This window comes from Neopsephotus bourkii, unplaced genomic scaffold, assembly GCF_033783945.1.
Source record: "Neopsephotus bourkii isolate Nb327-2 ecotype Australia unplaced genomic scaffold, CSIRO-AGI_Nbou_v1 NB_259, whole genome shotgun sequence".
Classification (NCBI taxonomy): domain Eukaryota; kingdom Metazoa; phylum Chordata; class Aves; order Psittaciformes; family Psittacidae; genus Neopsephotus; species Neopsephotus bourkii.
The window spans coordinates 1,954,120-1,975,631 of record NW_026900768.1 but is presented as its reverse complement, the minus strand read 5'-3'; the positions used below and the strand labels follow the sequence as shown (position 1 = coordinate 1,975,631).

Here is a 21,512-nt window from a genome sequence, read left to right as displayed (position 1 = left end):
CTCTTGTTTTAACCATTGATTTTGTGCCCATTAATTTGAGGAAATTCTGCTTCTTAAATACAGTGTATTATTGTCTACTTTTTAGTTCTCCTGAAAGCTTAGACTTCCCAATTGCAAAAGATTCTGGCATCCAGATGTAATCCATGAATTCTGCTTTCCAAATGGCCCTTCAAAGGCATATCTGCATGACCTCTGCAGGCTTAATGAACACTAGTAATTTAAGTTGGCTATTCTGCATAGTCCGTCTAGGTTTGCAGCTACCATAGCTTCCTGAATAATTGTGCCAGTTCTTCAATTATACCTAAGGGAACGCTATACTGATGGTTGAAAAGGGCTGGAAAATAAATCACTGCGAGACTGTTGGGTAGCTCATCTTGTCTTGAACATTTGCCATTAAAAAGCTCCAAACTGGAGATATTCAAGATGACTGACAGTTATGGCCATAGACACCAAATGTATGTTTTCAAATATGAGAAAGAAAAAATGGATACATGGATTGAGTATTGTGGTGTTTAGTAATTTAGGCAGTTATACTGTATATGGTTGAAGTTAAGATAGGGCACTGATTTACTTAGCACCTTTTTGCACAGATGTTTTTTCTGTAAAATACACTTGGAGCAAATTGAAAGTTATTGATTTTCTTCCCTTTCCTTTTCCTCTCCAAATCATTCTAGACATCTAAATGTGAAAGCTTTCTATTTATTTTTTTTTTAATGGAAGTAAAAGCAATAATGTAGGTTTTCAAAGTGGAATGTGCTGGAACTGCATTCAGTGCAAAAAGCCAATTAAAAAAATTAGTGGCTTTTGGACTTGAACAGCTTCTTTTAGAAGTATTTGCAAGGAGACCCCAACATGTACATTAAAGAAGTCTAGTGTGTTTTATGTAATGCTGGCATGAAAATGCAAAGCTATGAGTGGGGGGAAAATGTATGTCAGGTATCATGTAACAGCAGCAAAGAGATGATGTTTATCAAACCTTGAACACCACAGATTATTAAAACATATTCCTGGACAATAAAGAGTAGATGTTTAATTTGAAAGAAGAAATGGAATTTGTTGCTTTTTTTGCAGAGGTCGCGAACTGAGCAGGAATGAGTCCTCCTTGGCAATTTCACTATTTTGCTGTTTCCCTTGGGGAACAGAGATTTGGTCTGATTTTAACAGCTACTGCCAGGCCCCTGGCCCCCACAGGCAGCTTTCTTGCATCTTTTGAGGCCCACCTACAGCAGCTGTACTTGGACATTGGGATGCAGAGGCCCTTCAAGAGCTTCAGCTGCATAGTAGTATCCTGACCCTTGTGTAGTGAATTGCTGTCTTTGCTGAGAGAAGTCCAAGTACCGGCCAGCTGTTACTATTTTTGGCTATAAATGGAAGATAGATTTGCTTATGTACCAAGCAAAAGAGAACATACCACATAAAAGAGCAAGAAAGTAATGTTTACTTCATCACAGATTGAGAAATATTTTTTCCAGATAGTCATCTCTGAATGTGTACTCAGGTGTACTGTTTATGCTTTAAGTTACCTCTATTGGTTTATAATAGATTATGCTAGTCAAGTAACTAATTACCCACAGACATACCTTTTAAGGTGGTCAGGCTCATGATGCACAGGATTTGTCCTCATTTTCTAATCTCCTTCATCCCAAAGGTCCTGTGGCAAGTTGCATCTCCCTGGAGTGGGGTTCCTTGAATAGTCAACGCTGCTCTTCCTGGAAAACAAGGCTATTTTCTCTACAGTCAAGTCAAAATATAGAAAGCACGCATTGGGTAACAGTGCCCTGAGGTATCAAATGTGATCAAAGGGAGCTCATGAGGCCTGCAGGCAGAGAAAGGAAGGCAGGGTATGCGAAAAAAGGCAGTATATTTTAGTAGACCTGTTAATATAATTAAGGAAACATCAGATACATTTTAACACCTTTATTTGCTTTGCACAGGTAATCTTTATCAGCATTGAAGAGTATCTTAGCAGGAACACATAAATAGCTTTTTAAAAGCATATGTTGTGCTGTGGCTTAACATACAATTACCTTGGCAGAAGTCAGGAAAGGCAAAGGTTTATTCAGCAGTGTTTGGTTGTAGCTGATGGCTGCACGTAACACCTAAAGGGTCTATTTGTGTTGAAGCTGAAACTATTTGTAGTGTTCCTTTGGATTACCTCAGTACTGTAGTTCTGGGGTGTATCACTCAGGAGGTAATTCAACTTTATTCCTCTATGAATTTCCTTGGGTTTTTTGGTGGGTTTTCTTTTTTTTTTTTTTTTTGTGTATGAAGGGTGATAAGCTTCAACAGTATGTCCAGTGAAAAACCATACTTGCCAATACTTAATGCTTAGGTTAGTTTCTTTGGTGGTCCCATTGCTTAGCCACCCCTGATTTACAGGCTGGTGTTGTTTTCACAGTATTTGGTGTAGTATTTCTTATGTCTTGCAACTTTGAATCCAAAGTGTGTGTATTTTTTGTTTACTTTAAGCAGTTTGTTTGGGATTGCTGCATTTGAGATCTTCTAAATCTGTAGTCGGACTGTGTGCTTTCCGTAATGCTTTATCATGTCCTGATAATCACACACAAATAAACCAAACTTGGGAAACAGCATGTTCTCCTTAGTTGTGAATTTCTTGCCTGTTTTTTATGTTTTGCTGTAGAGCTCAGCTGTGGGCCAGCAGCCACACATTCTTGGAGAATGGAGAGTGCCCAGTTTCCCCAGGAGGATGTCCTGAGGGAAACATTGTGGCACTAGCTGTGGTTTCAGGGTTCCTTGAGGTCTGTGTTTAGGTTAGTCATACTCTCAGCACTTACAATGTGAGTGCAAATAAAGGTCAAATTTGTCTTTATGACCTTTTCTTAACTCCTTCAGATAGACAGCAGAACTATTGTCAGGAGTCTGGGGAAGAAAGGGTAGATGCCACAGGTGCTGAGCTCCAGTTGCACTGACAACATAGAATCATAGAATCATAGAATAGTTAGGGTTGGAAAGGACCTTAAGATCATCAAGTTCCAACCCCCCTGACATGGGCAGGGACACCTCGCTCTAAACCATACCACCCAAGGCCTCATCCAACCTGGCCTTGAACATTGCCAGGGATGGAGCATTCACAACCTCCCTGGGCAACCTATTCCAGTGCCTCACCACCCTAACAGGAAAGAATTTCCTCCTTATATCCAATCTAAACCTCCCCTGTTTTAGTTTGAAGCCATTACCCTTTGTCCTATCACTACAGTCCCTAATGAAGAGTCCTTCCCCAGCATCCCTATAGGCCCCCTTCAGATACTGGAAGGCTGCTATGAGGTCTCCACGCAGCCTTCTCTTCTCCAGGCTGAACAGCCCCAACTTTCTCAGCCGATCTTCATACAGGAGGTGCTCCAGTCCCCTGATCATTCTCGTGGCCCTCCTCTGGACTTGTTCCAACAGATCCATGTCTTTTTTATGTTGAGGACACCAGAACTGCACGCAATACTCCAAGTGAGGTCTCATGAGAGCAGAATAAAGGGGCTGGATCACCTCCTTCGACCTGCTGGTCACGCTCCTTTTGATGCAGCCCAGGATACGGTTGGCTTTCTGGGCTGCAAGTGCACACTGCTGGCTCATGTTCACTTTCTCATCGACCAGCACCCCCAAGTCCTTCTCCGCAGGGCTGCTCTGAATCTCTTCTCTGCCCAACCTGTAGCTGTGTCTGGGATTGATCCGACCCAGGTGTAGGACCGTGCACTTGGCATGGTTAAACTTCATAAGGTTGGCATCAGCCCACCTCACAAGCGTGTCAAGGTCCCTCTGGATGGCATTCCTTCCCTCCAGCGTATCAACCGAACCACACAGCTTGGTGTCATCGGCAAACTTGCTGAGGGCGCACTCGATCCCACTGTCCATGTCAGCTATGAAGATGTTAAACAAGACCAGTCCCGACACCGATCCCTGAGGGACACCACTCGTTACTGGTCTCCAGCTGGACATTGAGCCATTGACCACAACTCTTTGTGTGCGGCCATCCAGCCAGTTCTTTATCCACCAAGTGGTCCATATATCAAATTGGTGTCTCTCCAATTTAGAGACAAGGGTGTCATGTGGGACAGTGTTGAACGCTTTACACAAATCCAGGTAGATGACATCAGCTGCTCTACCCCTGTCCACCAGTTCTGTAGCCCCATCATAGAAGGCCACCCAATTGTTTAGGCAGGATTTCCCCTTAGTGAAGCCATGCTGGCTGTCACCAAGCACCTTGTTGATTTTCATGTGCCTTAACATGCCTTCCAGGAGAATCTGCTCCAAGATTTTGCCAGGCACAGAGGTGAGACTCTTGTGATGTTTCTTTCAATCTTGCCTTTTCTTTAGCTCCTGCCCCAACCCACTCTGCAGTTAAGTTTTGTACTGACCCACTTCATAGCCCAGCCAACAAGGCAGTGACGCAAATAACAGTCCGTTCCATCACAGCAGATGGAACCAGGCTTTGCTTTTTTGGTGGTGTCTTTTCTTCCTGCTGGTTTTACCCACCTGACTCTGGATTTGCAAGGTAAATTCCCAGCAGCTTCTAGGAGTATTTGTCGGCAATTCACTGTATGTGAGTTTGTTTTTAACCCTGCTGTTTTGAACTTTATTCATCAAAGATGTGGAAAGTGAATAACAGAAGAAATTGTGATCTGAGGCCCAAACATTCACAAGCCAAGTCATCCTGGACTAAAACACTGTGGAGAAGGGGTGGAAAGGAAATGTTGTCCTCTTCCTTGACCACAGCATGGCTGTTACCATACACTGTGGCATCAATAGGCACCCGCTTTCCAAGACTGAGTGAAATCTGACATCTGGCTGACATCTGGCTGTGATTTCATTAGCATTGGAGCCAGTGAATAGCCTGGAAGTGCTTTGGGCTTTTTTCCCTGCCTGCCTATGTTCTGTCTTCATTGCTGTAAACAAAGCCATCTTACTCAGGGTGTATCTCGGGTTTGGCAAATCTGATTGCTCTCTCTCCTAAAGACAGGGATGTTGACTGAGCCCCCATTTATTTAAATGTTTTATTTGTGTCTTGAGGGATAATGACCTGATGCAGGACCTACTTAACTAGTGAAGTCATAGGGTCAGCCTTGTGCTCACACTGTGTGCACCCCTCCCAACCCCCCGTGGTTTGCTCTTGCCTGTTGAATTGAAGGCTGCTCTTGCTCATGTTCTCTCATATGGTCCCCTCTCATTATTTTCTTCTCTCTTTCTCTCTTATGCTCCCCCCTTTCAGCAAGGTCTCTTTTCTCCTTTTATATCATACCATGCTACATGGAATTTAATCGCAATTTAAAAAATCGCAGAAATAAGACACATCATCCATTCTGTGACCAGCTTAACATGTTCACTACCTTCACCAGGACCTTCAATACCCTTTTATATTCTGAGCTCCTTGCATTTGCTTTTCACTATACACACCATGGCCATTCTTGTTTGGAGATTTTAGTATTTACGTGTCATACAAATGATAGTAATGCACTGTATTGTATAAGAAGCCTATAAATGTGGTTGAAATTTGTTACAGGGCAAAGGTCTTAAAAGGCAAATAATCTGATGGTGAAGGACAGAGGTAGGAAAATTCTGAGATAATTTCCTGAGTAGTGCTGCTGTAGTTCTGATTTCCTCAAACAATTACAGGCTTTTGATTTTAACATTGTGCTTTTTGATATCTGGAGGACAATTTGATTTGCTTAACACATTTCATTTATTTTGGGCTTCTTTTCTTAGAGTCCCTTCCCCTCCTCCTCTCATCCGCCCATCGACTTGCATGGTGTAATTTTGAGGGTTTTTTTTGTTGTTGCTTATTTTCATTTTATTAATGTAGATTGAATGTGCTTGTGTTTTATATGAGACTGATTGGAACTAATAGCAAAAAATTTTGCCGAATGCCAAAAATGCTGAGTAGCTCTCTGAAAAATGAATTCTTTCCTTTGACCTGTTTTCCCTTCACACTATCAAATGAGGATAAGTTTTATACTACCAAAGTAGTGTAAGGTAGTGATATCAAAGTTGTGCACTATCTTCTTCCTGTAGCCACTTGCAATTTTCCAACTTAGTAAGTCTGGTTGTTAGCAGCAGGATCTCAGCACCTTGGTAGAAATTTACACTGGATAATGGGGGTTTGGTACTGAGCATCTTCGGGGAGTCTTAGATATTACCTGGAGATTGCTTAAAGGGGTTCTGGTATGTTTGGTGTAGTTGCAGTATACCTCTGACAGACCCATTTACTTCACAGAGGTTTTAAGGTTTGGGTTTTTTTTTTACCTTTCCTTAAAGGAATGGGGCTGTTGTTTGAGGAGACCCATCTTTTCCTTGTGGATGACCCAAAAAGAAGTAGGAAAAAGCTTGGCTTTCTTTGCAAAGAGAGTCTTTGCCACCTCCTCTGCTGAGCTGTGAAAGGTCCTGCTTGTCACGCTTTCTGGCCTGTGGTGCTGCCGGCAAGATTGGCCTCTCTCCCAGTGACTCCTACAGCCCTGCCTGCCTTCGGAGCCGTTCAGTTTCATCTCAGGACAGCGAGCATTATTGCTGCCGTTTTAACTGAATCATCTCTGCGTTCATTCTCTGGCCCTGTTTTTTGCCTTCGGGACTCAGACAGTCCCACACACAGTGACTGTTTTCCTCCTGGGGGGTGTCGGGGCTGCTCCGCAGTGCTGGGGGTGGAGTTTGGGGTTCGCAGCCCCGCCATCAGCAGCTGCGGGGCTCCCAGCCAGCCGGCTGTCATTCCTGCTGCTCCACAGGGCTATTGCTCTTCGGGAGGCGAGGATCAGGCCAGACTGACGGGCTGGTAAGTCCTGCTTTCCCTCCCCGGTCCCAGGGTCACTCTCTGGTTTTCCCCATGTAGCATTAAATTTTCATTAGCTAAGGCTGCTGTGTGCCCGGATCCAGGGCTGCGTGCAGCCTTGTCGCCCCGTACAGTACTGGTGGGGCTCACTTCAGTTCTGGTGGGCTGTCATCCTGCACCTTCTAGAGGTAAAGTTCCTGAGTTTCTAAGTGTATGTGTCCTGACTACAACTGAGCTCCTTCCAAATCTACTGATTTGGAATTTGCCACAAAAACCAATGTCTTCTGAAGTGTAGTTTTACTGGGTACACAGTAAAGCAAACTATATAAACTGTAAAACATTATATAGAGACTAAAATGTATACATACAGTACAACATAAATAGTAAAGCATATTGGATAAATAATAAAGAATATATATGTGTATATTTCTGTATGTCTGTATATATATATGTATATATACGTGAAAAGTTCCCAGCTTTTCTCATAGAAGTTTTTTCCTTGTGGACTTGAACTGAATGTTTCAGTGTTTCCTTTCCATCTGCTTGTGAATCAATCAAGATCCATTGCTTTTATATTAATAAATTATCACCACTAATTATTTATATAAAATGGAAAAATTAGGGAATTAGGAAGAAATGCTGAGAATAAACAAAAGGTTTTTGAGAATCTGTATTGGAAATTGTTCAGAAAAGCAGTTTGGAAATTTAGATTTTTTTTTTTAAATCTTCCAATTTATTCTGGAGCAGGGAAAATTTCAGCATTCCAGAAATGAAAAAAGCCACCTGTTTGTCTGCAGCTGTCCTGCAAAACAGCACAGTGCTACTGGCAACTAATAATATCCCCAACTCTTAGAAGTGGCATGCACTTGGCATTTTGTTCAGTGTTCTGTGCAGACGTACAGCTTGGCTTGCTTTTGTTTTCCCCGAATTTATCTATGTATCTCATCCAGGCCGTGCAGTAGCTCATCTGACAAACGATGGTTCTGCAGTGATAAGCAGTGAGAATATTTTGTATACTATTGTGGCAGATGAAAGGAATGGAAGTGGGCCAAATTCAAGCTGTTTGCCATTGCATCTGATCAGCAGATCCTATGGAGAGAATTTGCCTGCTGTGAATATTTGATTCTCGCTAGCTTGAACTATCATGTGTGTTGGCAGTGCTACTGTGTGAATTTGTGGTGTCTTTCCAGGGTGTCTGTCCTTCACTACTGCCAATTTCTGTGGGGTTTTTTTTACAGAGTTCAGGATTTTGTGCTCCATTTCATGTGTGAGGAAAACGACTTAATGCTGTGCAGTAAACATTTTTTAGTATTTACAACACATGGGTTATCATTCTTCTAAAAACGGGGGGGGGGGATATTAAATAGATAGATTATAAATGAGTAGCATATTTTTTCCTCCCTCCACCTTTGTAGTGGTGTGTAACCCCTCTGCCTCCCGTTGCCTGTGCATTGCCTGCAGCTGGTGTCCTGGCAAAGTGATTTTGTAGACGGGTCTGTCAGATTGTGCACCAGAAGGGATGAAAAGTTGATGGTATTTAAGTGTAGTTTTCACAGCAAGAGCTGCTCTCCTTTCCCATGCATCCTTCCAGCTCAGTTCTCAGAGAGTCAGTGTCTTGCACTCCTGTTTATGCATCCCTACTTCTTTCTGGCCCTTCTTGCTGGTTTGTGGCTGGCTTTGCCTGAGAGTTTGTAGTGTTTTGTGTGTTGATTATTTACTCTGAAATTATGTATAGGAAAACATTAATAATTATTTGCATTTCTAATACTCATAAGTAAATGACATTGCTTACAGTGCTGATCTAGCAGTAACTGTCAGGACTCTGCTTAGGCAGGCAGAAAAGGGCTGGGGTTTAACCTATCAGTGCATCCTGTGCTTGTGTCCACTGTCACCACACTGAAGCATTTGTCTTCTGTAAGCAGCCTGTTTAGTTTATGTCGCTGTATAGATACAGCATTGATAAAATTTTGTAGATGTGTATAGATTATAGATGAATAGATTTATAGATATCTATATATTCACAAATATAACATTTTCTATATTAAAACGGAGATAAAATTTGCAAAAGAAGTTTAGACTATAACCTGTAAGCTCACTGTTCCTCTGGGTGCATGAAAGACAAAAGCCAGAAAAATATTTTTGATTGAATAGTGGAATGGGCTGAAACTGAGAGGAGACAGCATGAGACAGTTGCAGGTCCCCTGGGGCTGTAGGAAATGATGTGCTGACCAAGCGACCAACTCCCTGTCTACTCCAACTCTGCAACTGCAGCAAGTAACGGCTGAGAGAAAGGCAATATAACTTCAATTTAATGTGTGGAGGCAGTGTGTTAGTGCTTTGTAGGGGCTGCCAGAGGGACTGAGTTCAGGTCGTGTGTCTTCTGAGACCACTGTAAAAGATACCACCCTGTTAGTTGAGGCACGGCAGCTGGCCACACTGCCTTCCTTGCCATTGCAGCATGACCCATTTGCACGACCTCTTTAACTCTGCCAAGTTGTAAGGAGCTGGGCATGCACATTAGGTGTGTGGCTTCGGTCACTTATTTAAACTAAGGATGTTTTATATCCATTGCTGCTTATAAGCCTTTTCTTTTTTCTCTTTTTTTTGGCATTGTAGGGGACTACAAAAAAACATGTAGTTACAGCTGACAGATACAGAAATAAAATTTCTCTCAAAAAACAGAAAATCTGAGCAAAATTTTCTGAGAACTGAAGAAACCAGGACTTAGTCTATGCAAGGTGTAGTAATCCTGAAAGGAAGCTGTGCTGGGAGCTGGCTTTTAACGATAAGACTCCTTTCTCCTTTTAGTGGCTTATGAGGCTTTTCTCTAGAGTCTCAACAGAACTAACACATACAAATCTCAAGTGTATTGAAGTGAACTAGGAAAACTTTAGTACGAGGTACATTCTTGGCTTGGGGATAGGCAGCCTAGGCAGGTTTACCTGAGTATCTGTAACTTGCAAACAATTTCTTTGTTGGCTTTTTTTTTTTTTTTGGTAATCCTTTTAAACAAAGTGCCATTTTTAGGACCACTGGGAAATAAAAACTGTGAGAATGTTCACAAAAGCAAAACCTTTTCAGTGCTCAGTGGCTGCATCTTGTTGGCATGTGTGGTTATTTGTGCCCATAGAAGATACCAGCTTTCTGAGGAATTGTTTGGGGAATGGTGTGACTGCCATCTTTATGGTGACCATCAAAATAAAAGCGTGTATGAAAACAGGCATAGAGTGGTGGCACTGGGGTGTTTTTGAGCAGTGGGCATTTGTTCATCAACAGAAGAACTGAATTTCCAAACTACATGGCTGCCAAAAAGCTGATATTTTTGTTACTGCTTCGCATAACTTGGATATGAACTTTTGGCATGAAGATGGATGCAATTAGTTACTCTTGGACTTGCCCCTACTTTGATTGTTTTCTAAACCTATTAGGTTACTCTGTCCTGTATTTCCTGTATATTTTTGTTAGGAAATATTGTTAGGGACTTTTTTTTTAATGCTTTTGCATTTTTATTGGATTTACATGTTGCTCCACCCGCCATTTGGAAGTGACCAGAACTGTCCTCCATCAAAGCCTAAACTCAAGAGTTATTCATGATGCAGTTGGAAAATTATAATGCAAACAGTAAACCAGATGGAGAATTTTACAAGCAACTTTTCATGTCGTGAATGATGCTGTCTCTCTAGGTTATGGGCTCTGCTCTCTCAGCTGCTGTTCCTTTCCCCCATGGCTCCCCTCCAGAGCTGTTAAGTTTCAGCCAGGGGAAAAAAAGGGAGATCTGGGCTCCTCCAAATTTCCAACTCTGTATTTCTTTGCGGTGAGCTGGTGACAGCGAGCTTTGTGTGCAAGAGTGCTGGCATGCAGAGACCGCAGCGATTAGCATGCTGATTGCTGTGCCCTGACAGAATAAACAAGGCTGCTGTCACCAAGCTATGGCCATGCCACCCAAACAAAGGCCCAGGAGCAGATGTGGGAAGAGCGCTCCTCACGAATCCTGCTCTGTCATGCAGGGTGGGCAAGAGCTGAACACTGCCCAGGCTCCTCTGCTTCCCAGATTGTACAGAAATGGAGGTCTCTGCCACAGGCTGTGGTTATGCTGCACTCTCACTCTTCCCATGGCAGTTTACCTCCAGCTGAAGGTTTGAGATGAGAGGCCTCAGAGAGTATCAATCTGTACATTATATCTTTACTTGTCCACACATCTTCCATTGCAGTTGCTGTCGTAGCAGTGGATATTATCTAAAAACTTGTTGTCTAGTGGCCTTCGAGATTTATCTGCATAAGAAAGATTCACTGGTTCTATAAAATGGGGCAGTGTGCATTCATAAGTTTAAGTAAGTATAAATCAAACATTAAATGTATATGCACACATACTGATTTAATCCCCTCAGTGCAAACCTATGTGTCATCACTCATATTTGGTTTGAAAGAGGCTTATATCAGTTTCTGCTTAATCTCTCTTAGTTATTTTTATTTTTTTACACTCTGAAAATTGTAAATCAAAAAAACTGTTACAAAACTGGTGTTTCTTCTTACAGACACTGGTCACGTAAGCGTAGCTGCAAGCATTTTATTTGGGCAAAAGGCATCTACCTTTTTTCCCAGTTGCTTCTGGCTGGTTAAGTTTGGAGAGGCAAGAGATCAGTTGTGTTTACTAAGAGTAACTGGCTTGTTTGTATCAACATGCAAAATGTGTTCTGAACAAACTGCTTGCTTAAATGGTGGTGGGCTGTTTCATATCTGCCCTTCCTGCTCCCTTCAGAAATCCAACCTTTTCTGCCCAGTAACACACTGCAGTTGTGTTGGCAGCCTGCAGCAGTAGGTGGGGAATTTAGCAGGGTTTTTCAGTTAAAGATTGCCAACATCTGGGTTTGGAAAGAGAAAAGTCAGCAAGCTTGTTGCAGTTACACATCTTAAAAAAAAAAAAAAAAGTTTCATATTTACTCTACTTTTCAGACAAAACATGTTCTGGCTTCTCAAATTATGTGACTGGAAATGTCTTTGGTTCTTCATTTAGGTAAAGATATGACTGTTTGTGAGATGTTACTGAGTTAGGGAGAGATCGGTTTGGTAGAGTTATTTTTTTGATGAAGAAGAGTTTAAAATTTGGGTTTGTTTTATTTTTGGTCTCTTTTCAGGATAATATCATCTTATTCTTAAGAGGCTGCAAAGAGCTGGGACTTAAAGAATCTCAGCTTTTTGATCCCGGTGATCTGCAGGACACATCAAACAGAGTAACCATCAAGTAAGTCCAACAGCAGTTTGTGATTAGCACGTTACAACCTCAGATGCATGTGATTCAATAGTAAATATTTAAGTATGAGCAAAAAGGGCTGTAGAACTGTCATTTGTATAAAGGAAATAGGAAACTGAGGTTTGGGAAACCTTTGGTGCTGGAAAGAATACATTGTTGTCTCCAACAGGCTTTTTCTAAGGGCTGTTATTTTTCCCAGAGAGATCAAGCACAGCTCTTTTAAAATACTGGTTTAGTTAAGCAATGAGATCTGTGGGACTTAGGGGTTTTCCTGAGTCTGAATTGATGGCATTCTTTTTTGTCTGTGCAACTAATGAACTATGTAGGCTGGGGGAAAAAAAATCACAGCTCTGTTATTTCAGATTAAACTGGTTTGAAGACGCATTATAGGACATTTATAGGTCTCTCAGACTCTACAAGGTGCAGACATGAGCATGGTCTGTTTATTGTCTAACAAGAACTGTAGCTTGGGACATGATATTTGGCTGAAGATGTCTGTGAGAAATGTGTGGACTGGAAATGCAGTTTAGATAGTTTTTCATGGAAGCACACACCTACTGCCACAGAAATTACCATGTGCATTTTAAGAGGTTCTCCTTCCTAATAACTAATTACTTTTTTTTTTTTTTTAGGGGATGAAGTAATTTTTTAAAAATCTTTTAATCAACAGCTTTTTGGCCATGGCATGTACACATCCCTCACTGCAAAGAGTATAGGTGCTTAGACTCTAAAGCTTGTATTTTTAGCATTTCATCCCACAAAGTGATTTAAAACACAGATGTGAAACTGGCACAAAAAGAATTACTGTCTTTACACAGAGCAGGCTTGAATCAAAGTCCATATAGTCATAGATTGAGGTCTTGATTCGGAACTGTTGTCCCTTTCAGGAAAGACTTTGTTGTCATGGACTAAAGGAACACAAGCAGTCAGACTGTATTTTATTCTCACCACATCCCAAAAACAAGAGCACCCCACATTTTTGTAAAACTAACAAAATTTGTACTTGCTGTTATTTAGAAGTTCTTCTGATTTATTTTTTTTTTTTCTATCGTGTGTAGTATTGAAAAGTTACTGCTCTACAGACAAGCAAATACTGCCGAGTTGATTGAATGGCCTTGTTTCATTTGGCAGAAAAGATCGCTAATGAAATCCTGGTCAGACATATCCGTTTTAGAGAAGTATATGGAAACGGTTTTCTAAATTTCAGCAGCATTCTACTTTTTTTTTATTTTTTTCCCCCCTTCTGGCAGTGGAAGCTGGGCAAGTTTTCATGGTGTTCAAGCACAGGGAAAATTCAGAGGTTCTTAACATTAAATTGGCCACTTTCTTTGTTTTAAGGAATAGTCTCCCATTTTTTTTGCTCCTTTCCAAGTTTCCGGCTCTAATATAAGGTTCTTCTCACCTGTACATGCCAGTGAGAGGGGACTATTTAGCATATTTCTTCTTAATCTGGTAGTACTGCAGATACTTCACAACGTCATGTAAAGTCATGACAATGAGTATCTGGAGGGAGTCGCAAAACAATCCTTATCTCCATATAAAACCATGATCTCCATATGAAACCAGAGAAGAAGAGTCTTTCTGATCAGAAGCTTGATCTTTTAGGGTTGAGGATGGTGGAGTACTTCAGAGGAGGCAGGTTGAGAGGCTGGGACTAGCATGGAGCTCCAAGGAGAGCTGTCCAGCACATACGCAAATTAAACTAGGAGTAATAAACTCCATGGAGATGGCTTGGCCTTCTTCTGAATATGCTGCTGGATACGTGTGAAGTGTCTCACTGCAATGGATTTTTTTTCTTCCCCCATCAACTCTTCAGGAAAAGCAGCTGTGGAAATGAGCCAGATGTTTTCCTAGCACTGACCAAGTTCACACTGAGTAACTGAGTTGAGGTATACAAGCCAAAGCCATGACTGTTGTAGAGAAATATGTTCAAGACTGTCTTCTGCTAGCTAGTTCCCAAAGCATGAAGGTGACTTTTTCCCCCCTCTTTGAAGATTTTGGGGTTTTCTTAAATAGGGTTAAAAGTGTACTTGTTCTTTGGTAAAGGATGAATATGACATTATTGCACATTATTAAGATAATGACATTTTTAACCATTTTTTTTTGTATAAATGTTAATTGAGGTATGCATTGGATCTGGGTTTTTTGGATCATTCAGCTTGTAAAAGTTATGAGCTAATGCTGTAAAGAATGTCTTCCTTACTTGTTAAACAAGACTCTTTTCCACTGCTATTTTGTTAAGAGAACAAATCCCAACTGTTTTATTTTTCTTAGCATGTGGGTATCAGTGGATAAAATTTTGTCTTTAAAAAGTTGTTATAAAAAGAAATACATTTTAGCCTGTTTATAAATAAGCCTGGTTTTAGACCTCTGTTATTCTGACAGATTTAAGTACATCTATCTTTGGTTTTGTCAGGTAACTATTAATGCTGAAGCAAGCTTACTGTTCTGGTAGAAAGCAATTCTGTTATAACCGGGACACAATCTTTGCTAAATCTGAACTACTCTTACTTGTTTTCAGCACCTGAATGTGATGCACGTTTCCTCCGTTCATTTTTAATGGTTGAATTTTGAAACGTCGTTTATGTTTTTCACAGACATTGTGCTTTGCTGTTTCTAACACGAAACTTCTACCCTTTGATAAACATTGGTGGGAAAGTAAATTGAGAAGGATGACAATGTTCAGTCTTGAGTCCTCAATATGCATTAAAAAAATGAATATGTTTTCCACAGCAGGTTCTGTTGTAAATGGCAGGATTTTTATTGCTTCACCCATCTACTTTGTGATGCTTGTTTCCACAGAAGAGCCCACTCTGTTTCCTTAATGTTTGGTGATGATTTCCTCAGTCTCCTTTGCATGTTTTGTTGCTTTCAGAATCAGTATGGGCTGAATGATTTATCACAGAGCAGAATCTGACTGCTGGATTACTGCAGAACGTATTTTAGCAGAGAGGACTTTCATCTTGTTTTTTGAAGAAATCAGCAACTCTATTTAAAGGACTTTTTGGCACTGTCCTACTTTACTGTGGGACCATTATAAACACATTTTCTTTTTGTACTTCCAGAATTCTAAATTAATGATTGAAGTAATGGTGACAAAATACTCCCATGTTATGAATAAATGAATGTGTGAACTACATCTTCTTAGCTTTCATGTGTTTCCAGACAGCAGAAGCATTCTTCAGGCTTTTGTTAGGGAAAACATGGCCTGCTCCATACATGCTCTTGGAAAATGTGTTTTCTTTCTGATTATTTTTTCTTCTTTTTCTTTTTTTCCTGTGTGTACAACCAGGAACATTGACTGTAGTAGGAAGCTGAAAAATGTAAGTACATCACTTGGAGTATTTTCTGTTTTATTTTTTTTATCAGTCTGGTTAATCCTGTATTTGGCCTGGGCAAGAATTGTGCCAGTAAAAATTGAGTACAGATGAGTACTGCTGACAAGTTCTTCTGAATACAAACCTAACCAAGTTTTACTGTGCTAGAAAGACATGTAGAACTGCAATGGCAAAGCAGCCTTACAATAGAAATAAAATAGAGAAAGTTTGCCTCTTCTTAGATAAGGGATAAATAATGAAATCTCTGTGCTGTTCATTGCAGTGTTCACTGGAACAGTCTGACTTTCCAATGAATTGATGCTTCTGTAGCCTTTCATGAATAAATAAGCATAAAGTACATTTGCACAAAGCATTAAACTGAAACAAAATGGTTGTTATATCTGGATGCAGGTCTTTGCTATCAGATTTGCTAGCTTTCTCATTTTTCTTCCAAATAAATTAGTGTTTCCCCAGAAGGCTAATCCATTTAACTTCAATTTCTTATTAATTTAACCTAATAGCAATGATAATGCATCCTGTAATTGTGAAGTGGAAAAGAAAATGGCTAAACTTTGTTAGTCTCACAGTTAGTTATTCACATAAAGCATAACAAGATGTCTGTCCTTAGTCAGCTATAAACTGCTAGAAATTCAATTTTATATTTGGCTCACATCCCTATAAACTGCTAGGAAATGCCAAGACCTTTTCCTAATAACTTTGCAAGCCAGTCATCATGACGGCAGGTTAAAAAAAAAAGGATAAAAACCACCCAAAACACCAATACCCCATTCTCCCCCCCAGAAAAAATCATCCTGTGTTTCCCATCATTTGAGTAGTATCTTCTGCATCCAGCACACAAAGTTGTAAGCAGAGAGCTCAGCCTTGGCGTTTTAGCACTCTTTTGGGCCCCGGCTAAATATCTCTGTACAGATGCACTGTTTTAAATGTAGAATTTCAAAAGTATCCTCCACAATGGGCTTGTAGGCAATATATGCTTTCCAGGTGCATGATCCTGTGACCTCGGCTGGCAGCCAGTCAGAATTACTTGCAAATGTTGATATTATTTGGAGAATAAAAACAAACAAAACCAATGGATAAAGAAAGGAAGAAGAGAGAAAATGATCAAATGCTAGCAGAAATAAATAAAAATACCACAACCTTCATCAGAGAACTGAATAGCAAAATGAATTGGACAGTTTCCTGGTTGCTAAGAATGCCATATTTGCAAGTGTTTTCACTTTACTTGAGAACATGTACTGTAAGAATTTTGTACATAAATTTGTTGACTGGTGCTGGTTGAAGGAAAACAGCTCAGATAAAGGTTGTTTGAAGATGAAAAAATCCATATGGTTGAAACCACCTCCTTTCACTCAGCACAGTAGTATCAATTTGGATGTAATTTTAAAAACAAAGGGAAAATTTCTGAACCTTATTAAAATGTTGTTTATTTCATGGCATGTATATTACCTAATAACTAAAGGGAAATATAAACTGTATTTATATATAAAATATAATATATTTTACGTTATGCACCATGATCGTTTTTAAACAGGGGATCTGTGTGACACATGCTGTGTCCTTTTCTGGCAAGGCCTCAGCTGTGTGTGATTTTGGATATCACACTTATATGAAAAATGAGGATGTTGGAGAAAGTTGAGGAGAAAAGGCTAATCTAAAGTCTAGTATATGTGACTGAGGAGGAAGCACGGAAGGAATGTGGGTGCACGTTTTAGGGAAGAGGAGTTTAGGAAAGAGATGACTGCACCCAGTGCCCCTCCCGGGATTTCTCCTAGTCCTGTTTTCTTTAGGTTGGTATATAGTATGAATTATATGGCCCTGTCAAAACATAGAATACTGTATTTATGTTTATTTAACTTTTTAAAGACAGTTAATGGCAACTATTTATTATCAGCTGCACATCTTATCCACATCAAAATATTTCCTCTTTGTTCTGCAGTTAAATATTTTGAGATGTCATGGAATGTGCAAAATAATGAGCGTTAAATGAGAAAGAGCCCTAAGTTCTGAGATGATGGTTTGGCATTTTTAGCCAGTGTCCTTGGCAATCAGTTTCCAGTCTAAATTGCTGCTGCACAGATTAAAGAGAGTGCTTTGAGTGAAGACATATGTGGGTGCAGAGGACTGGTTTTGTGCTTATTGATTTTGACCATCCTGAGCATCTTAGTTTCTCCTTTCCTAAAATAAGTGCGACACCAGCAGTGTCAGATTTTTTGCTACCTGAAGAAGTGGAAAAGTACATAGTCATTTGCAAGAGCAATTCTTGGCTTTTTTTCTTTGCTAGTTTTTAAATGACTTACCAGTTACAGAGAGAGAACATTCAAGTTCTGACTTGAATGAAACCACTAACTCTTTCTGTGTTAGTCTGATAGAAACAACCAGATGCTTATGGCTTTTGATTAATCTTGGGCTAAGCATTTCTTAAGCTAGCAGAAGCCTGGAAGTAAATGTTCTCATGTCATCTGGTTAATTAACTTAAGATGATTAAAAATGAAACTACCTTTTCTGTCCTTGAAATAGGCACGCATTTGAGAAGTTTTATTTATTCCATTAGTCTTAATGGTTTTCATTAATGACCACTAATATTAGTATTCCTTACAGATTTTTTTCTGTTAGATTTACAGACATATATTTATATGTGTCTTCTAGACAGTTTTGAATATCTTGCCTAGTTTTACTATTCAGATTTTCAGGTTTATATTTGCTGTTGATTTTCCAGATAGACACTACAGTTTAATCTTTTTCTAAAAATACCAGGAAGATAATGTATTAAGTTACATATTCTGTAGGACTGTTTAAATTTTCATAGTTACCCAATGCATTTATATATAACCTTTCAATTCTGTTTTATATGTAACAAAGTCATATGCCACTGTACACTTTAGAATAAATGAGAGGTGCTGAAGGGAAGTAAATTTAGGTAAGTGACTCTGTAGATGGCTGCAGTTAATTCATATTAACTTTTGCAGGTGTTAGTCACCATTTATTGGCTAGGGAAAGCAGCAAACAACTGCACGTCATATAGTGGATCAACCCTGAACCTGAAGGAATTTGAAGGTTTGCTGGCACAAATGAGAAAGGTATCTTTTTGTTGTTTTGGGATTGGAAATTTCATTTGACTTATTACTCCCATAAATAAGCTAATATTAGAGAAGTGGGGGCTGGGATACAAATTATTTACTAAAACCCTACCTCCTTCAAAAATGTTTCTGAGTCTACCAAGCCATGAACCCAACTTTCTTTGGCAGCCAACTTCATGACGGTATCAGTGACGCAGCACGTGATGTCAAATGAGGCTTTAGAATTTTCATGTGATTCTGTCATCTTCATTTCCATATGTTTTGGTTTGAATTATTTTTATTTATGACACAGTTTCAGCTAGAAGAGCTGAGACTGAAAAGTAAGATAGCAGAAGAGCAGAGATTTTTCTCCTTTAAAACATTCAGTCTCATGGGTAGCTATTTTGTTTTTAAGTTGCAACATAAAACATCAAACCGAAGTATCCAAATAAAGCTGAAGGGTAGAAAAAGGAGATAATGTTTCAACAAGAGCACAGTTATGATGAATCTGTGTTTTGCTAAGCTCTAACTTCTTGCTAAAATCATATTTGGTGGTTTATGATGAGCTGAACTCTGTTGGAAAAGAGAAGCTGTAATTGCTCTGCAGTGGTTTGGGGATTTTTGGCTGAGTGCTCCAGCATGCCCTGAACACGAGATATTTAAACTCAGTAACATTTAGCACTGATATCCATGCATGCATTTACTGGAGAAGGAAGGGGCAAGGAGCAGGCATGTAAGAAGTTGGCAACACTCAGTGCTAGCATTGCATATGTTGGACATACTGCTTATGAAAGGCCATGCAGATAGTTCTCCAGTCCACAGAGAGCTTTGTGCCTGTTACTTCCTCCCCATCTCATGTAAATGGCCAAATCACCACAGGCAATAGGCTTTGGGAACCATGGGAGACTGTTCATTTTACTCTCCTTGAGTTCTGTGCTACTGCATCTGCACCCGCTGCATTTCTTCATCCTGGGGACTCAGAAGGCCAGCACCAGATTGATGCTGGAGAGGAAGAAATACTTGATTGACTGATAGCAGCTCCTATAGCCTAGATGGACCAGAAAGCCTTAACAAAATGGGTAGAATCTCTGTTTGTGAGCCCAGTTCCTGTGAATAAGCTGGGAGAAATGGAGAGGAAAAGAGAACATCCTCCTTCTCTGTAGAGGTTTTTTTTGGTCTTCATTTGAAATGACCTGTGTTAATCACTTGGGACTTTGGCTCTCATGAGTTAATATGGCTGAGCCTAAGTAATAAAGAAATAAAGTTAATGCTTGAGTTGTTTCCAAATAGAAGATGCAAGGATGAAGTAGTCCCCACTCCAAAGAGTCTGTGAAAGGTGAAAAAAAAGGACAAGGGAGCTAGCACAGAAAAATTGTCAAGGTGCAGGTTGTTATAACGTTAGTGCTGCATGGTATCATGGTTTATATTTTAATGTTCAGTCTCACAGCATGTAACCCCTCTTTTTTTCCGGGTGATGTTTACCCATCAAATGAATCATCAGAGTGTTTCAGAGGTCCTTTTCTTGAGCTTTTTTGTGGGATGAAGTAGGCTGGGGCTGAAAGGCAGCATTCTCCAGGGAGCTGACGATCGTGAGGTGCCTGGCTGGGCAGTGCAGAGCAGTGCAGGTCGAGAAAAAAGCAAGAGACTGTACTTGATTTGTTGCAGATGTTGGAACTGGGAGCAGAGTAGAAATCTCATAAAATCTCAAAGCTATATATTCCTTTAACATAAAAACAAAGCACGTCACAATCCTGAGAAGTCTTGTTTAGGTGGTGCTGTTATTGAGGGTCACTGGTGACTTATTTTGAGGTCACCTTCCTACTTCTGCAGCCCTGCAGTGTGTCCCACTGGCAATTTTGGGCTTGTCTGGAACTGCATTTGAAGAGAATTTGGTTGTAAAATAGAACATGTTAATCATGCTGTGCAACACTCTGATGTTCTTTATAGCTGAGCTTGAGTGATGAAAAGACACTTTATCACACTCTCTACTGGCATTTTTTTCCACGGAATTTAATAATTAAATAGACCATGAATTCAGTCTGGTTTAGTTTTTCTGTTATAAATCCTCTTTGCCCTCCTTTTTTAATAAGCAAATCAAAAACCAGCTCAGATGTAAGTTGTCTCCAACTCATCTTTTTCTACTTCTCATACTGAAAAGGCTATTCATTTCTAATTTTATTCATGCTACTCTGTTTTTAATTTCATTAACTATTTGGGTACACATTCTTCTTCTAAAATAGAAAATCCCAATGAAAAAACATGCATGGCTTTTTTGATTATATTTAGTGGGTGGAACTTCCTGGAGACACACATCTTATTTGGCAGTCACACTTTACTGCCATTCAGTCACATACTGTGTATTTAAGTAGGTACTATGAAAGGCTAATGTGCTGCTGTGTGTTGTGTTACAGTGTTATCAGTCCCACAGATAACCACTTCCCCATTGGTAACATTTGGGAGATGACATTTGTTCAAGGCTGGACAAGTACCCGTCTGTGAGACAGCATTAGGCTGGGAGAGTAGCTTTGCCAAGGGGAAGGCTGTAAAGAACATGTTTACAGAAGTCTAGGATCCCGTCCTGGTGCCTGCCTTCTAATTCCTGATGAGCAGCATGCAAAATTAACATCAACAGGCTTTTGAAAATAGGGTCTGCAGAACTCATTAGTTCACAGTTGGACTATTTTCAAAGTCTGAGAGATAGTGAATGCAGGATGGGGCTTTTTGCCCAATTTTAAGTCCCTGAAGCTGCTGAATAGTTCTGTGTCATTCAGTAATTTAGGAAAATGGAAGTGTGCCTGAGGATTGAGAATAGCTGATTGGTATGAGAGGATTTAGGGAATTTGGATTTTTAAAAGATTTTTGGATCATGTCACGATCAGGATGTTGATAGGATTTTTAGGTTTGTTCTTGGATGTGTGTAACTCATGCAGATTTCGGGGAGACGGATCTTTGTTGTCTAGTGTTTCTATCAGTATTTTAGTTCAGTAAGCAGTCCTGGGAAGGAAATTACATCGCGTTTATTTGCAAAGTTATTATATATACATTTTATTTGTTTTTAGAAAATACTTCCACTTCAATTTGCAGTGAGGTTACTTAATGAC

At 39.9% G+C, this 21,512-nt stretch overlaps 1 protein-coding gene across 1 annotated transcript in view; it reads left to right on the top strand.

The window, feature by feature from the left end:
• Positions 1 to 21,512, top strand: part of LIMCH1 (LIM and calponin homology domains 1) — a 188,985-nt gene that overhangs the window by 100,357 nt on the left and 67,116 nt on the right. The window contains exons 4-6 of the mRNA XM_061346178.1: positions 11,902 to 12,008; positions 15,310 to 15,340; positions 18,322 to 18,432. Coding sequence (XP_061202162.1) covers positions 11,902 to 12,008; positions 15,310 to 15,340; positions 18,322 to 18,432 — 249 coding nt within the window. The remainder of the gene's footprint in view (positions 1 to 11,901; positions 12,009 to 15,309; positions 15,341 to 18,321; positions 18,433 to 21,512) is intronic.